This window comes from Triturus cristatus, chromosome 6, assembly GCF_964204655.1.
Source record: "Triturus cristatus chromosome 6, aTriCri1.1, whole genome shotgun sequence".
NCBI lineage: Eukaryota > Metazoa > Chordata > Amphibia > Caudata > Salamandridae > Triturus > Triturus cristatus.
The window spans coordinates 1,441,042,051-1,441,059,251 of NC_140589.1; the positions used below are offsets into that span (position 1 = coordinate 1,441,042,051).

Here is a 17,201-nt window from a genome sequence, read left to right on the forward strand (position 1 = left end):
CATAACATCTATGGATTAACTTTTGTCAACGCACAGGGGTGATACCTTTATGCGGTTTTGTTTCGTCACATCCAAAAGCTGGACAGTCATGATGGAGGCTGATATTGACACCTGCTGGAGCAGGGGATTAATTGTAGTGTAATTATGATACCAAATCGAGGATAACTGTTCCAATGGAAGGGGTGCTAACAGTCACCTACTCACCGAGAAAGGAGAAAAGTGGAAAAGAGGGATGTCATGCTTCATCATCGGGCGTTTGCTCCTCATCGGGCCGGAGCTGCAAAGCCCTATGGGTCCCCCAAAGGGTCGCTTTGGCAGCGATCTTTTGTTTGAAATGCTGTCAGATGAGTGCAAACAAAAGATCTCCGCCAAAGTGACCCTTTGGGGGACCCGTAGGGCATTGCAGCGCCGGCCCAACTAGGAGCAAGCGCCCGAATATGAAGCATGACATCCCTCTGGATGTGTGGGGACAACAAGAGACCAGACATGCGCTTGCCTCTGATTAGCGGGTTCTAGACTTAGGATTTTCCCCTTTTCCACTTTTCTCCTTTCTCGGTGAGTGGGTGGCTGTTAGCACTCCTTCCGTTGGAACAGTTACCCTCGATTTGGTATCATAATTATCAGGAGCACGGGTACTGGACCACAATCAGTTCCTAGTCACCCTTCTCCTTTTTTTGTTGAGAGATATTGAGGGAGAAAGACATACTCTACTGTGAGATGGAGGCCTGGAATGAATAGCACTTCCCAAACTAATGAAGGGCTGGTACGATGAGGGGCATTGCAGTGCCAGATATTCAGAAATACAATTGGGCAATGCAGCTGGGCATGATTAATCACTGGGCCTTCCTCCCACTGACGGAGCCTGCAATCTGTATGGATCTATCTGTGTTGGGCCCGTGGATAACTGAGGGCACTGTATGGGGGACCAGGAGCCGGAGACCTGCCGGACCCCACGAAATCAGTAGTGCAACTATGGCACAAGGTCACAGCATTCCTGGGGTGGAAAAACTAGGTTACGCAGGGTGGAAAAACTAGGTTACGCAGGCAACCCTACTCTGGGACAGAAATTCCTGAGGTACTATAGAGGCAACCACGATTTAACAAATGGGATCTCATAGGAAACTCCAAAGTGGGAGATATTTGGACTCTGAGCAACATCACCCCCTGGTTGGACCTGCAACACGAATACCAGTTAGCCTCCTCTGAGACTTGCATGTATATGCAAATCCATTATTCGCTCAGAATGGTCCTACCAAGGGATCCAGACCTTCTGGAATCCTGACTCATGGAGGATAGACTGCCAGATGAATTTATGCCCCAAAAGACCACATCACTGGCCTACAAGAAGATCCTCAGTCATACACCAGACATCTTGGTACAGTTGAAGGAAAAGTGGGAGCAGGAGGTGGGAGGCTTAAAGGGTGGAGAGTGGGAGGAGGCCCTGGGAGCCCAAGAGAGGTAGCAATACGATCAAGATGTAGACTAATCCAGCTATGGATTCTACATCGCTCCTACTATGCCCGAACCACGATGGTTGAGACGGGAAGGGCGGGGGATGCAAATTGTCTACGTGGCTGAGGGCAGACAGGCACATTCCTTTGCAGTCTCTGTGACTGCCCGGTGCTGCAAAACTACAGGGCAGCAGTGGTGAAGCGCATAGAAGAGGTGAGAGGTGAGGGCATAAGTGTCTCCGTAAAGCAATGTATACTGACTATTTGAGCAGATGCAGACGTTATCAGGGCACAGCGGCTATGGATGACAGTTGGGCTGGTTGTGGCCTAAAGGAATATGGTTAAGTTATGGGAAGCCAGCCAAGCCCCAGATCTAGAGACCAGGAAACATGATAAGGATTGGTGAGTGATGGTGGAGCGAGTGGTTTGCAAGGGTAGAGTTTGACCCCAGAAAAGGGGGGCAGGGGGGGAGAATCTGGAATGGCTGGAATGCCTATAGAGGCCAAATATGTGGGACTATGCACAGACCTGTGGACAAAGTGATACATCCCAGAGACAATACAGGAGATCCGAACAAAGAGTGATGGGTGGTGGGGAGGGTAGAGGGGTGAGGACTGGATGTTTGATGATATGCAATATATCTCAATATTGATTTTGCAGACAATGGTTGTACTTATGATGTCAATAAAAACCATTTTTTTTGGAAACTTAACAGCAGACAAGATTCATGGTCGAGACCATGAATGTTTATTTAAATGTAAAACCATGGCATAAATAGCCAGTACAAATCAATTGTCAATACATTTTCAAGATGTAAAATAATGAGAATTAGGCTTCGACTGTATTCTAGTTATATAGCCAGAACCATAAATGGCTTCGCACAAGGTAAAATCATGCAAAAATATTCCAAGTATAGAACCGAAGAGCAAACTGTCATAGGAACATGCTCAATAGACGTCTCAGACAAATCTGACATACAGTCCAAAAAACACCTTGTTATATAGTTTTTCAAACAGAGGTTGCATTGTCGACATGGTGTGAAACAGATGAATATGATAGAGATCTAGCCGCAAATTCCTTACCTTCGAATATTCCAGGCGTCGGGCTGGATTTGAATGACTTTTGCTCGAGCAATACCCTTGGGCGCCTGACTGTGGCGTCGGTCGGCTCTGTGTGGTGACGTCAGCATCACCTAGATGGACGCCACCTCGGTGCGCTGACGTCCGTTCTTTTCTTTCCGTGCCAGCTAGCGCAGCTCCGTTTAAAGAGCTACCCTCTGTCACTTTTTGACAAGCTTTTTTCGGCATTTTTCGACAATTTTTGGTGTGTAGGTTTTTACTCGATGCAGTAGAAGACTTCTGGATTCAAACTGCGGCGTCTGCCATCGCACCATGTTGGTGATAGATCCATATATTTTTGTCTCTGGTGCCTGGAGAGTGGACACGACTCAGTCGTGCTCTGACTGCTGGTCCATGGGTCCGAAGACTTTGAAGGAGTGGTCCCTAAAGCTGCTTGTGGCCCGGCGTTCGACTCCAAGCTGTTCGCCCCGAAGGTCTTGTTCCCGGTCCCGGCACCGCTCCTGGAGTCCAAAGTCCTCGCCCTCCCACTCTAACTTGTTGAGTCAGTCAGCTAAGAGGCATAAGAAGCACAAAGAGTCAAAGTTTGCTTCAATGTCTTCCCGTCTGTCTGCCGACCTGACAGAGGAGCCTCAACGCCCAAGGCATCGTTCTGCAGAACCTGCGTCTGGGTCGGGTCCGTGCTTCCCTGCCTTTCCAGGTACCGGAGCGACATCTGCCCAGTTAAAAGACTTCTGTGACGCCATGTGCCTCATATTTGGGCGACCTGACCCGGTGCACCTTCGGGCCCCTGAGGCTCAGGAGGGGCTCGATCGGGTTCCATGCCAGCGGCTCCGATGCCGATGCCCACCCAATGGATCCAGTAGCAGATCTGGACCGGCGCCTGACGTTACTCTGCAACCTTTCCTGACACCGGCCTCCGCTCTGAGACTCCCGGTGCCCCCTGGCGGCACCAGCCCCATTTCCACCCCGACAAACCGGATCGCTGCCGACAGCACACTTGGGTACTAGGTCATTACTTCATCCTTCTTTTAAGGGACTAGGAATGGAGGATGATTGGGATGGGTCGAGCTCCCCAGAGTATGGCCTGCTTTCTTCCCCTACCGTGGCTACGGATGAGGGAGCTTCATATGCTATGGTGGTGCGAAGGCCAGCCAAGGCCCTGGACCTTCAGGTCCCTTCAGTAGAAGTCAAGACTAACATCTCGACAGAAGTCCTGCAGCCAGGTGTCTCCTCCTCAGAACCCCTCCTGCGTTTTATCGAAGCCTTGACTGATGTCCTTCTGGGAACCTGGTCCAAACCCAGCACGGGGATCCCTGTGAATAGAACAGTTGCCCGCTGTCATTGCCCTGCTCCGAACAACCCGGAATGACTTACCAACCATCCTACCCCAAGACTTTTGTGCTCCAGGCCTCTGTCTCAGAGTGAGTTTCCCTCCAGACCCTTGGACAGGGAATCCAAGAGACTGGATAGTTGGCCAAGAATATTTCTTTCTTCCGCTAGCCTTGCATTACAGTCTATGAACACTGCATGCCTATTGGGCCATTACACCCTCTCCTTGTGGGAAACTGTTGCATAGGTGCTGCCACAGGTCCCTGAGGAGGCCCGGGCCATTCTCTCCCAAGAGGGAGGGATGCGGCAAGGTTAACTATTCGTTGTAGACTTGTCACCACCGACTCTGGGCAAAGTGTAATCTGTGACCATTCGATGCCATGTCTGGCTCAGACCTTCTGGCTTTTCTGGGGATACCCAGGCTACCCTTCTGAACATTCCCTTTAATGAAACCAGTCTCTTTGGAGACCAGGCAGACATGGCTCTGGAGCGCTTTAAGGACTTGAGGGCTGCGGCCAAGTCCTTGGGCCTCTCAGTGCCCACCCGTCCCCATCTGCTTTTCGTCCCCTTTTGTCACCACAAAAAGGGCTTTCAGGCGCTCCAGCCATGTCCTACCCACAAGACCGTGCAAGTTCAGCAACCTCTGCGGGCCGTGAGTGCGGTTCCTTTTGACCCCATGGGTCAGGCGGTCAGAGGTCTAGTCAGTCCACTTCTCCTTCCTGCAGCCTCTAAGCCTTCCTACTACGGCCAGTTGGTGGCAGGATCAGCCATCACCTACACCACTGGCAAAGCATCACTTTAGGCAAGTGGGTTCATCAGATAGTCCAGAGGGGCTGGTTCCTCCCCTTCAAGACTACCCCTTCCTCCATGGCTCCGACTTACAACTGGCTGATGGAGGATCACCTGAACTTGCTTCAGGAGGAAGTCTCGACTGTCTTGGCCCAGGGAGCCATAGAGACGGTTCCCGCACCAAAAGTCTTCTGCTGTGGCTATTCCTGCTACTTCTGGTCCCAAAAAGGACAAGGGCCTTCGTCCTATTCTAGATTTGCGAGCTCTCAACTACTTCCTCATAAAGGAGAGTTCAAAATGCTCACTCTGCCTCAGGTCTTGTCTGCCCTAGACCCAGGAGACTGAATGCTGGCCGTGGACTTGCAGGGTGCCTATTTTCATATTCCTGCCATGCCCGCATCAGTGCTACCTGCGGTTCGCGGTAGCCCACGAGCACTTTAAGTTCACAGTGCTCCCCTTTGGCCTTCCCAGCGCTCCTCAGGTGTTACCCAAGGTGATGGCAGTGGTCACAGCTCATCTGCACTGATCATGGGTGGCAGTCTTCTCCTATCTCAACAACTGGCATTTGAAGGTGAGTTCGCCCTAGACAGTCCTCTCCCACCTCAAGACTACACTGAATCTTCTACTTTCGCCGGGGTTCACAATCAACGTGCCGAAGTCACACCTGACTCCCTTGCAGACGCTCCCTTTCATCAGAGCTGGTCTGGACACAATGCAGTTTCGGGCCTATCCTAGTGAGAAGCGAGTCCAGGATATTCAGACCGTGATATTGATGTTTCAGCCTCTGTCCTGGATTTTGGTGAGAAAGACTCTGAGGCTGCTGGGCCTCATGGCCACCTGCTTCCTGTTGTCAACTGTCAGATGACGTATGCTAGATGACGTATGCTGGGTCTGCAGTGGGACCTGAAGTTCTAGTGGGCGCAGCATCAGGTGAATCTCCCCAAAGTAGTCCAGATCTCAGAGGGGACTGCTCTGCAGTGGTGGCTTACCAACGGCGATTGGGTCAGAGGCAGGTCCCTCTCCCTTCCCCAACCAGATCACACAGTAGTGACAGATGCATCACTCCTGGGATGGGGCGGCCATCTGGGAGAGGTGGAAATCAGAGAACTCTGGTCTCCGGCGGAATCGGGATTCCACATCAACTTGCTGGAGCTCCAAGTGATATGCTTTGCATTTAAAGCTTTTCTCCCTTCCATCAAGGGAAAGCTGGTTCAGGTGTTCACGGACAGCACCAATGCTATATGGTACTGCGAGAAACAGGGTGGAGTGAGGTCCTGGACTCTTTGTCAGGAGGCCCTACGTCACTGGGCATGGCTGGAACAAAAGGGCATATCCCTTGTGGTTCAACACCTGGCAGGTTCTCTGAACGCCAGGGTGGGCTAACTCAGCTGTCGATGCCTAGAGGATCACGAATGTCGTCTCAATCCAGGGGTGGTGCAAGGTCTCTTTCAGAAGAGAGAGACTTGGTTAGATCTGTTCGCCTCCACCGAGAACACTCAATGTCAACAATTTTGCGTGCTGGAGTTTCCAAGGCGGCACACGCTCGTCAACGCTTTTAGTCTTGAGTGGAGCTCAGACCTCCTGTACGCCTTTCTGCCAATTCCTCTCCTGTCCAGAGTGATCAAGAAGATCAGGAGCGACCTGGCCCAAGTCATTCTTATGGTCCCGGACTGGGCACGGAGAGTCTGGTATCCTGAGCTTCGCCAGCTCAGCATTGATCCTCTGATCAAGCTACCCCTTCAGGAGGATCTTCTGTCGCAGCAGCAGGGGAGGGTCCTCCACCCGAACCGGTCAACTCTACGCCTTCTTGCGTGGAGATTGAGCGGCGGCAGTTGACAGCTTTCGACCTTCCTCTCAACGTTTGTGATGTGATTTTGGTAGCCAGGAGTACCTCTAACAAGTCTGTGTATGCCTGCTGATGGCAGACATTTTAAAAATATTGTACAGAAAGGTCTATTGACCCTCTTTCTGCTTCCCTCTCTCAAGTCCTTGTCTTTCTTTTGACCCTTGCGCAGCAGGGCTCCTGTTTGGGCACTCTTAAAGGGTACCTTTTGGCCTTATCTGCCTTATTGAGACTGCCAGACCAACCCTCTTCATTTAAATCCCCTATTGTGCACAGATTTCTTAAGGGGCTTGCACATATGTTCCCACCTGCCCCATACATCATGCCTCAATTGGATCTTAATTTGGTTCTCACCTTCCTGATGTGCGCTCCATTTGAACCTCTGCACAACAGTCCCCTCCTGCTGCTTTCCATCAAAACAGCCTTTTTAGTGGCAATGACTTCTGCCAGGAGGGTGAGTGAATTGCAGGCTCTGTCATCCAAGCCCCCTTACCTGACCATCTTCCCTGATAAGTTGGTGTGTCTCACTAGGCGGCTTTCTTACCAAAAAGGGGTAAAACTGTTCCACGTGGGCAATCCATCACCTTGCCCACTTTCTATGCTCCTCCATACCTCTCTAAAGAGGAGGAGCGACTCCACCATCTGGACCCAAAAAAAGCGGTATCGTTCTACCTTGACCGCACTAAAGCATTCCGAGTGGACGACCAACTCTTCGTGGGGTACATTGGATCAAAGAAAGGTTGTGCTGTGCAGAAGAGGGCTATCTCGTGATGAGTTATCCTTTGCTACGCTCTGGTCAAGAAACAGCCCACCTGAAGGCTTAAGAGCTCATTCCACCAGAGCTGTGACCATAGCATTGCAATGTGGTGTTCCAGTCCTTAACATTTGTCAGGCAGCAACATGGGCGTCACTGCACACATTCACTAAGCACAACTGCCTGCACAGCCAAGTCTGCAGGGATGGTCTTTATGGCAGCTCTGTCCTCCAGGACTTCCTGGTCTAAACTTGTCCACAGTCCCTCCGGGCATGGTATTGCTTGGGTATTTATGCTAAGGTAAGTAATGTGCGGCTAGATGTCTCTATCAGATGGACAAGTTACTTACCTTCAGTAATAGCTTATCTTGTAGAAACATAATCTAGCTGCAGATTCCTAACTGACCCACCCATCCTCCCCGCACTGCATACAGGCTGACCCCTTTCAGGGCCCTAGTTGTTCTAAACACACCACTGTCTGTGCACTTCATGGCCTCGCGCTCCAGGTGTGGAAAGCTGTGGAAAGTAACTGACGTTCAGAGTGCCGAGATGGCGCCTGTATAGGTGACGTGAACATCAATTGTGGCGTGGACGACTTAGATGACGAGCAAACAGACACCATCTACTGGTGCGCTGGGGTATTGCTCGAGCAAAAGTCTTCCGGATCAAGCCTAGTGCCTGTGATATTCTAAGGTAAGGAATCTGCGGCTAGATTGTCTTTACCATATAAGACGTTACCAAAGGTAAGTAACCTGTCTTGCATCACAATACCCAGTAGTAGTACAGAAATCACATGGCAAATGACTTTTGCTCTAGCACTAATGAATAATCCTGGATTATTCATCAGGGAGAAGCCAAAGGCAATTTTAAAGTTATGTACACAACCTCTTCTAGCCAGAGGAAGTGGCCTTGTAAAGATACTGTTGAGCTCTGCTCCTTCCTCTAGCAACATCAGGAACACGAAAATTATATTTTAAAAATGCAACAAAAATAAGACTGTAAAACTCTTGAATTAAGGGTATTTTTAAAAATCTACAGTATACATTTTAACTAGAGTTTTACAGACGAATGAGAAACTATTAATTTTCAAATGTGCAAAGTACAAATAATGGTGGAAATGAATTTGAGGCCTAGTCATGTCAACTTAAAAAGCTTTGTTAACTACAGTTCAGTTATATTATTTATGACGTATTCATGTTAACTAAACACGCTTTATTTGTTCATTCTAAATTTAGTCTGACAATTGTAATGTTGAATATCTTATCATAATAAGGCAAACACAAGGAGATGATAAACGAAGCGCTGAAACTTTTCAGACACTCACCCCCAGTCACAGATCTGGGTTGAATCCATCATCTTTCTTTAGCTCACTTCGCCACCCTAGTTCAGACCCAGCCATATGCAAATCAGTCTTGACCCTGTGCCTCATGGCAACAGTCCAGCCCGAACTGCCAAGCCAAAAGAAATGTTTCCGCGCTCTGTCCGTCATTTCCTTGTGTTTGCTTTGTTTGCCTTAAGTTGGTAGGGTATGCGCAGACGTGGGTCCCTTGCTCACTTTTCCACTGGATTCAAGCTAGCCTGGCTGATGAAGGGTGTTACCCTGAAACCGGTCCCAGGATGCTTGTTCCCGGTCCAGGGAAGACCTGGCTTGGCAATTCGGGCTGAACTGTTCCCATAAGGCACAGGGTCAAGACTGATTTGCTTATAGCTGGGTCTGAACTGGGGTGGCAAAGTGAGGTAAAAAACCCAGATCTGTGACTAGGGGTGAGTGTCTGAAAAGTTTCAGCGCTCCGTCCATCATCTCCTTGTGTTTGATTTATCTTATCATGTCGTCTTGATTTTGAACCTGAGGAGCATGTTTTAACTACTATTGGTGCATTTAATGTTTCTACTTGGTTTAGACTAAAGAGATGGCTTGGGTGATTGCACTATTAGATCAAGATGTACTCTTTATAGCTCATCATTAGTTTTTTTGAGGATTGTTCTTTAAGTATGTTAAATATTTAAAATGTTATTGTATGATGATGGTTTTATTGTGATGTTTTATTGACTGAAGATCTAGTAAACCGTTAAAAAATAAAGTGAAACTAAATAGTATGAAATTAGATTTTTTCTTTTCATGTTGCATATACTGTTTGCACCATTTTCTTTTAATGTAGAAAAAAATATTGCAAAAGGATTGCCCCTGATTTTTACTGTAAGGCAATGTTCATGTATTACGGCGACTTGGGGATTACATTAAATTCAATTTACCCATTACTATCTGGACGTTTCTGCTGGGTAATTGTAGAATCGTTTGCTGGTGGAAACATATCTTAGTTTAGTCCCACAAGACTAAGAATCTGAAGCTCGTACTAGTACATTGAGTCACATGCAATATCTGTTCAGCATACTTTTCAATTCTCAGTGATTGTGGTATCCTGTGCCGACTCGTTAACCAGCAGTGCTAGTAGTTCCCTAAATTCCACTTGCACTCTTGTACATCTAAAAAATTGTTGATGTGGAGTATGGCATTGGGTCCCACAGCCACATTTAGTCTGGCTAGATTAGATCATGAAACAAAATCTGCTTAGGCTTCACCAAGGCAATTCTCCAAAACATCACCATTACAAAGAAATTATTAGAAAAATATGTACATTTAAAACTCTTAAAACAGTTCTATAAACCAGTTCTTTTTTTTTTCTTTGGCTATTCTTTTAAGACCTGCATGTAGGTAGGGTACAATATATAATTACCGCTTGTTTTTGTCTCCATTGAAGAGCTCTCCGATGTAGACCTCTTGAGCCAATACTCCTTTTCACAAGTTAAAAAAGCCAAGAAAGAGGTCCGTGAAGAAGATAGTCCTCCCCATACACCGCCTTCTTCTCCGCCTACGCTGCATACATTACCAAATTCCAGCAAGGAAAGCTTGAACTCTCAACATAAAGTTAGAAATAAATTTGCTACCCTCCTGCAAAGGAAGAATGAGGAGCTGGGGGCTATTGTTGTTCCGGGGACCAGAAGCAGGTATGTTAATGAAGGGCGCATGCAACATGCGGTCTGTTTTTGGGCAAGATAAAAGTATTTTGTTGGAATTATAATTGTTTTCAATCACAGGAATGCTGTTTATATATATGTACACATATAATATTTCTTTTACCCTTTGCATGCAGTGTAAATTTTGTAACCAACCTTCTCCTTTATCCTGTGCAGTCTTTCACTATACATCTTTCCCATTGTTAATACGCATCTCTCCTATTTGCCTTTTTTATCTTTCTTCGGTGGCAAACATTTTTTACTATAGCATGATAGCTACGACTTGCCTACGTCTGCTTACTACAAATGTGGAATCACTTTGCAGTCGGAGTACAGGCCATTGGAAACCAAAACAGGGTTTTAGTATTTGGATGACAGTTACAGTCTCAAAATAAGTTGAATACCTGAATTAGAATCTGGGACAGCTCCCTAAGTTTCAGAGACAAGCCTTACATGCCTTTTTTTAGCAATAGTCTAACCAAAAGAGAGCTAATGCTAGCAGTAAATTGATTCTCACTGATCTGTAAGGGAAAATGTTACTGGCCTGCTTTGTCTGAATATTTTTTTTTTTTAAAGCAGGTCCATGTGATTCAAATGTGACAGTTTGTGATCCAAAAAGTATTCCCAGATTTTGGACTGGGGTTTGTAATTTTAATTTCTGATGGATACATCTGCCAGTGGATACCTCACCTTGTGAATATCCCCTGCGCCAGCATTCCACAGAACTTTTTTCCCCAGCTCTCTACGCCGACGTGGACGTCATAATACCTCGGCTCCACTCGCGACTCCGTATGACGTCCGGAGCCATAAGAGAGCCACGTCTGCGTGATGACGTCGGTTCCCTTTTTTCCGCGCCGTCGACGCGTAACGGTTTTCCAGCACTCTCCTGCTACTTTGTTATCTTGCAGTGGGTTACTGTTTCTGGATAAGTCATGTCTTCGACGAGAAAGTCAGGTTTTAAACCTTGTAGGGAATGTGGGGGCCACATTCCCATTAACGACCCCCACGAGGATTGTTTATGGTGCCTTTCATCTGACCATGATGTGGATGACTGCTCTTCTTGTAGAAAGATGAATCCCAAGGCCCTGAAGGAGAGGGAGGCAAAACTCTTCATGGCCAAGGCGAAGAAGGAAAGAAGAGGTAGGAAGAAGGAGAAGTCGAGACCGGAGTCGTCGAATTCGCACTCTTCGAAGTCGAAGAAACATCATAAGAAGAGGAAGCATAGCTCTTGGCGCCGATCGTCGAGGAGTAAGGCTTCGAGGTCGCCGTCGCCTCGGCGTCGAAGCAAGGAAGTTGTGTCACCTTCTCCTTCCCCTTCTCGTATGTCTCCAGAGAAGACACCTTCGCCGAGGTTGACTCCGGCGCAGTCTCCGGCGCAGTCACCGGCGCCAGTGGAGTCTCCAGCTTCCGACGCCGATCAGGAGGAAGATCTTTCTCCGGTGCCAGCTGAGCCTGCGGCTCCAGTGGAGGATACTTCGGCTCCGACTCCAGCTACTCCTTGACCGGATCCAGGGTCGAACCCATACCCGCAATTCCCCACTCCGGGTGCGGATCCAACGCATTTCCTCAATGCGATGTATGGGGTTTTTCAAAGGGCAGCCTTCCCATCCGGCGCACCATCTGGCCCCGTGGGTCCAATGGCATACACCTTGGGGGTGCCGCAGCATTATGCTCAAGCTCCTTTTATGCCCTTCTTGCCGATGGCTCCTTCATGGCAGTTCCCGGCGCCGTCCGGAGATCCATCCCGGCTTCGTTTGGATCATTTGCCTTCGGAGCCTTCCTCGATGCCGCTGCCGATTCCATCTGCTCCACGCCCGGCGCCGCCGACTCCGCGTTCGGTGCCGCCGACTCGGCGTACGGCGCCACCGACGCCGGGTCCTCGGATCCGTTCACGAAGGGAGGCCCAGAGGATTTTGGAGGAGCATTATAGAGAGGAAGTGGAGGAAGATGAGGTTGGTGATTCAACTGATGAGTTTGAACGCATTCAGGATGCTAGTCGACTTGATACTACTCCAGAATGGGAGCATTCTTCTACTAGGCCTTCTCCTCCACAAGAGTTGGCTCCTTATCATTCGGTTGTCAGAAAGGCGGCAGAGTTGCTGGACTTGCAGTTGCCCTCTGCGGAATATAAACCAAACCTTTTAACTGAAGTCCTACATTCTCCATCATCGATTGTAGAGCCCTTGTTGCCCTTTAATGAGCCTATTTTAGAGCCAGTGATGGACGTTTGGCGCAAGCCTCTTTCTTCACCTGCAGTGTCAAGACAAGTGGCAAGGAGATACAGGGTGGCTCCGGGGGATCCGAGCTTCCTTTCTTCTCACCCCTCACCGGAGAGCCTTGTGGTGCAAGCTTCCTGCTCGAAGCAATCGTCCGGTGCCTTCCCTCAAACACTAGCAGATAGGGATTCTAAAAAGGCCGAACAATCAGCCAAGAAAGTCTTTTCATCCGGTAGCATGGCTTTTAAATCGACTAATGCCACTTGTTTATTGGGGCGTTTCGTTCATGCCCTGATGGACTCGATGAAGCTTTTAGCCCCTAAGCTGCCTGAAGAAGAGACGGCCTCTTTTATGGAGGTTGTTACGGACACTCAAGCTGCCGCAAGGCAGGTTATTCAGTCGGGTCTAGACACGGCTGATTCTGTGGCTAGAATTATGGGGTCTTCGTTAGCCACTAGGAAGCAAGCTTCGCTTGGTTCTTCTGGCTTTTCTGCGGATGTTCAGGCTGCGTTGGTTGACTTGCCTTTTGATAGAGAAAAACTGTTTGGGGAGAAAGCCGATTCCGCCTTGCAGAGGTTTAAAGATAGCAGGGTTACTGCGAAGTCTTTGGGTTTACAGACTCCGGCTAAGGGATTTGGCTTCAGAAAGTATAGAGGATTTGGGAGGCCTTCATTTCGTACCTCACGTCAGCCTCAACAACATCAACAGTAGCATCAGAATCCTCTCTATAGGTCATATAGAGGAAGACAAAGGGGTCGGAGAGGTTCTGGCCGCAACCCATCGTCATCTTCTGCCTCCTCTGCTCCCAATGAAGCCTCAGGGAAGCAGCCCTAGATCCCCCATCCTAGATCATGTAAGACCTGTGGGGGGTCGGGTGTTCTACTTTCTGCGAGGTTGGAAATCGGTCACGACAGACCTTTGCGTTTTAAACCTCGTAGAGAATGGGTACGCCCTTCCCTTTCGGGAGTTTCCTCCCCCTTACTCTCCTTGCCAAGGTTTTTGCTCAGAGGACCATCTGCTTCTTCTGCAAAAGGAGGTTCTCGCATTACTACAAAAAGGTGCGATAGAGGTGGTTCCAGAGCAGGAAAGGCGTCAGGGATGCTACTCCCGGTATTTCCTGATTCCCAAAAAGGACGGCAGATTGCGTCCAATCCTGGACCTCAGAGTCTTGAATTTTTACCCGAAGCAGGAGAAAATCAAGATGCTGACCCTTGCACAGGTTCTTCAAGCGTTGCAGCAAGGAGACTGGATGGTGTTGATCGACTTGCAGGATGCGTATTTTCACATCCCAATCCTGAAGTCGCACAGGAAGTATCTCCGTTTTACGGTTGGGTCGCAACACTACCAGTTCGCGGTCCTCTCGTTTGGTCTTACTACCGCACCTCGAGTCTTCAAGAAAGTGATGGCAGTGGTGGCTGCACATCTCAGGAGGTCGGGAATTCCGGTCTTTCCCTACCTGGACGACTGGCTTCTGAAAGCAGAGTCGCCAGAGATGGTGCAACATCATCTGCATGTAACATCTCAGCTGTTATTCGACTTGGGTTTTTCGATCAATGTGCCCAAATCTCACCTGGTGCCCTCTCAACGCAACCTGTTCATAGGGGCAGTACTGGACACTACTGTGTGTCGAGCATTTCCTCCTCCTCAAAGAATTCTCGACATTCAGGAAATGGTTCCTTTATTCCACAATGGAGCGGTTGTTCCAGTTCTGAAGGTCCTTCGCCTGCTCGGTCTGTTCGCCCCCTGCATTCTGTTGGTCAACCATGCACGCTGTCACATGAGGGCACTCCAGTGGTACCTCCGCAGGCAGTGGTATCAGCACAACGGAGATCTCAGGGAGTCGATCAGGATCTCCAGAGAAGCTGCAGCGGATCTGTCTTGGTGGAGCATGGGGGGCAATCTGTCTCAAGGAAAGCCCTTTCATCTTCCTCCATCGGTGCCCACAGTGATAACGGATGCCTCCACTCTAGGGTGGGGTGTGCATCTGGGGGATCTGGAGATCAAGGGTCTTTGGTCTCCAGAGGAAAGGTTGCTTCACATCAACCTTCTGGAATTGCGGGCGATACGTTTGGCACTCAAGGCCTTCCTCCCTTCCCTTTGCGGACAGTCGGTTCAGGTCCTGACGGACAACACTACCGCGATGTGGTATGTCAACAAGCAGGGAGGAGTGGGGTCGTATCGTCTCTGCAGAGAAGCGTTACGGCTCTGGTCCTGAGCTCAGGATCAACGGATTTGCTTGATGGTGAATAATCTGGCCGGTGTGCTAAACGTACGTGCGGACAGTCTCAAGTCGGCAGTTCTCTGCCGACCACAAGTGGAGACTTCATCCGGAGGTGGTCCGTCATGTCTTTCGGACGTGGGGGGCTCCTCGAATAGACCTATTTGCCACCTGCGACAACGCGCACTGCCCGTCATTCTGCAGTCTCCAGTTTCCGTTGCAGGGGACGTTGGGGACGCGTTTCAGTTGAGTTGGAAATCACGTCTCCTTTACGCGTTTCCTCCCATACCCTTGATTCCTCGGGTTCTGAGGAAGATTCGCCAAGACCGGGCCCAAGTTATTTTGATCGCTGCGGATTGGCCAAGAAGGGTGTGGTACACAGATCTACTTCACCTCTCATCGCACCCTCCGCTCTGTCTCCCTCTCAGGGTAGACCTCCTCTCGCAGTCGCAGGGGCAGGTTCTTCACCCCCACCTCCAGAGCCTGCACCTTCATGCCTGGAGATTGAACGGGGCAACCTGAATTTCTTCTCTCTCCCGCTTGATGTGGTGGATGTTATTTTGTCGGCCATGCGACACTCCACCAAGTCCATTTACTCCTATAGGTGGTCTAAGTTTGTTAAATGGTGTGGAGAGAGATCCATTGACCCCTTAAAGGCCCATCTTTCTAGTGTGCTTCAGTTTGCTCTTTCCTTGGCTCAGCAGGGCTGTGCTGTGGCTACGGTTAAGGGCTATTTATCAGCCTTATCGGCTTTTCTGTGTCTCCCAGATCAGCCATCTTTATTTAAATCTCCTATTGTTCTAAGATTTATCAAAGGCCTTACTAACAGGTTTCCACCAACTCCTTTTCTAATGCCGCAGTGGGACCTTAATCTTGTTCTGACTTTTTTGATGGGGTCTTCTATTGAGCCCCTTCATAGCTGTCCTTTGAGGCTGTTGTCTTTTAAAACGGTCTTTCTTGTGGCCATAACCTTGGCAAGGAGGGTGAGTGAGCTTCAAGCTCTTAGTTCCAAACCCCCGTTTTTATCCTTACATGCTGAAAGGAAGGTTCTTAGGACCAGGGCTGCTTTCTTACCTAAGGTAATTACTCCCTTCCATCTGGGGCAGTTCATTACTCTCCCTGTGTTTTATCCTCCTCCTCATCCTTCCAAGGAGGAGGAAAGACTTCACCGATTGGACCCGAAAAGAGCTGTGAGCTTTTATTTGGACAGAACGAAGGACTTTCGTTTGGACGATCAGCTCTTCGTGGGCTATGTTGGACAGTCTAAAGGCAAAGCTGTGCACAAGCGCTCTCTGTCCAGATGGATCATCCTAACCATCAAGATCTGCTACGCCCTTGCTGGTAAGGTTCCTCCTGAGGGTATTAGGGCTCATTCAACTAGGGCCAAATCGTCTACTTCTGCCTTGGCCAGGGGTGTTCCTGTGGCAGATATTTGTAAAGCCGCGACTTTGGCCGCCCTCCATACTTTCGCAAAGCATTATTGCTTGGACTCGAAGATGAGGAGGGAGGGCCACTTTGCGTGCTGTGTCTTGCAGGACTTTTTGGTATAGGAAGGTGGACACCCTCCTCCAGGAGTGGGACTGCTTTGGGAATCTATTCACAAGGTGAGGAATCCACTGGCAGACGTATCCATCAGAAGAACAAGTTACTTACCTTCGGTAACGCTTTTTCTGGTGGATACAGTATCTGCCTGTGGATTCCTCACTGACCCACCCACATCCCCGTTGTCCAACTTTGTATACCTTTAAGATTGCCTTGCTTGACATGTAGTTGTATCTGGTTCACATGTAGGAAATGCTTTTGTTCCTTAGCTTTCCTTTTTGTATATATGCTATGTATATTTGTTCGAATGTTGTATACTGTGTATACTTTGAGTCTGTTGTTGGTCCACCTGTTCGCCTCGGAGGCACGGAAAAAATGGGTGGAACTAACGTCATCACGCCGACGTGGCTCTCTTATGGCTCCGGTGACGTCATACGTAGTCGCGAGCGGAGCTGAGGTATTATGACGTCCACGTCGGCGTAGAGAGCTGGGGAAAAAAGTTCCGTGGAATGCTGGCGCAGGGGATATTCACAAGGTGAGGAATCCACAGGCAGATACTGTATCCACCAGAAAAAGCATTACCGAAGGTAAGTAACTTGTTCGGCAGGCCTGTGCTGGTAAACAGAGTAAGCGGTATGTGCTCCTCGACTTTACACTCAATAGCTATTATCCTAGAGTCCTGGTGCTATTCATTTCACATCAAGTGTTTCACCTTTCCTCTTCTGTTTTGTAAGTAACTTGTGATGGGATATCCTTAGCAGAGTAATGACCAATTACCTTAGTCGCCATTTCTGTGGATGGCACCGTCTATTGGTCTGAAGTAGGTGTTGATAAGAAGAATAAAAGTGAGGAGCTGTATAAAACTCCTATGGATTTGCAGTTAATATCCTGGTTAGCTTGACTGTACAATCATTGTGATCAGAGTAGTGTGGTACCATTAAACAAATTTAAAAACGGAGAAGAATG

General features: G+C 48.8%; 1 protein-coding gene across 2 annotated transcripts in view; it reads left to right on the plus strand.

The window, feature by feature from the left end:
• Positions 1 to 17,201, plus strand: part of EXO1 (exonuclease 1) — a 365,086-nt gene that overhangs the window by 140,433 nt on the left and 207,452 nt on the right. For both annotated transcript variants that reach the window (XM_085612501.1, XM_085612502.1), the window contains exon 10: positions 10,004 to 10,250. In XM_085612501.1, the coding sequence (XP_085468627.1) occupies positions 10,004 to 10,250 (247 nt within the window). The remainder of the gene's footprint in view (positions 1 to 10,003; positions 10,251 to 17,201) is intronic.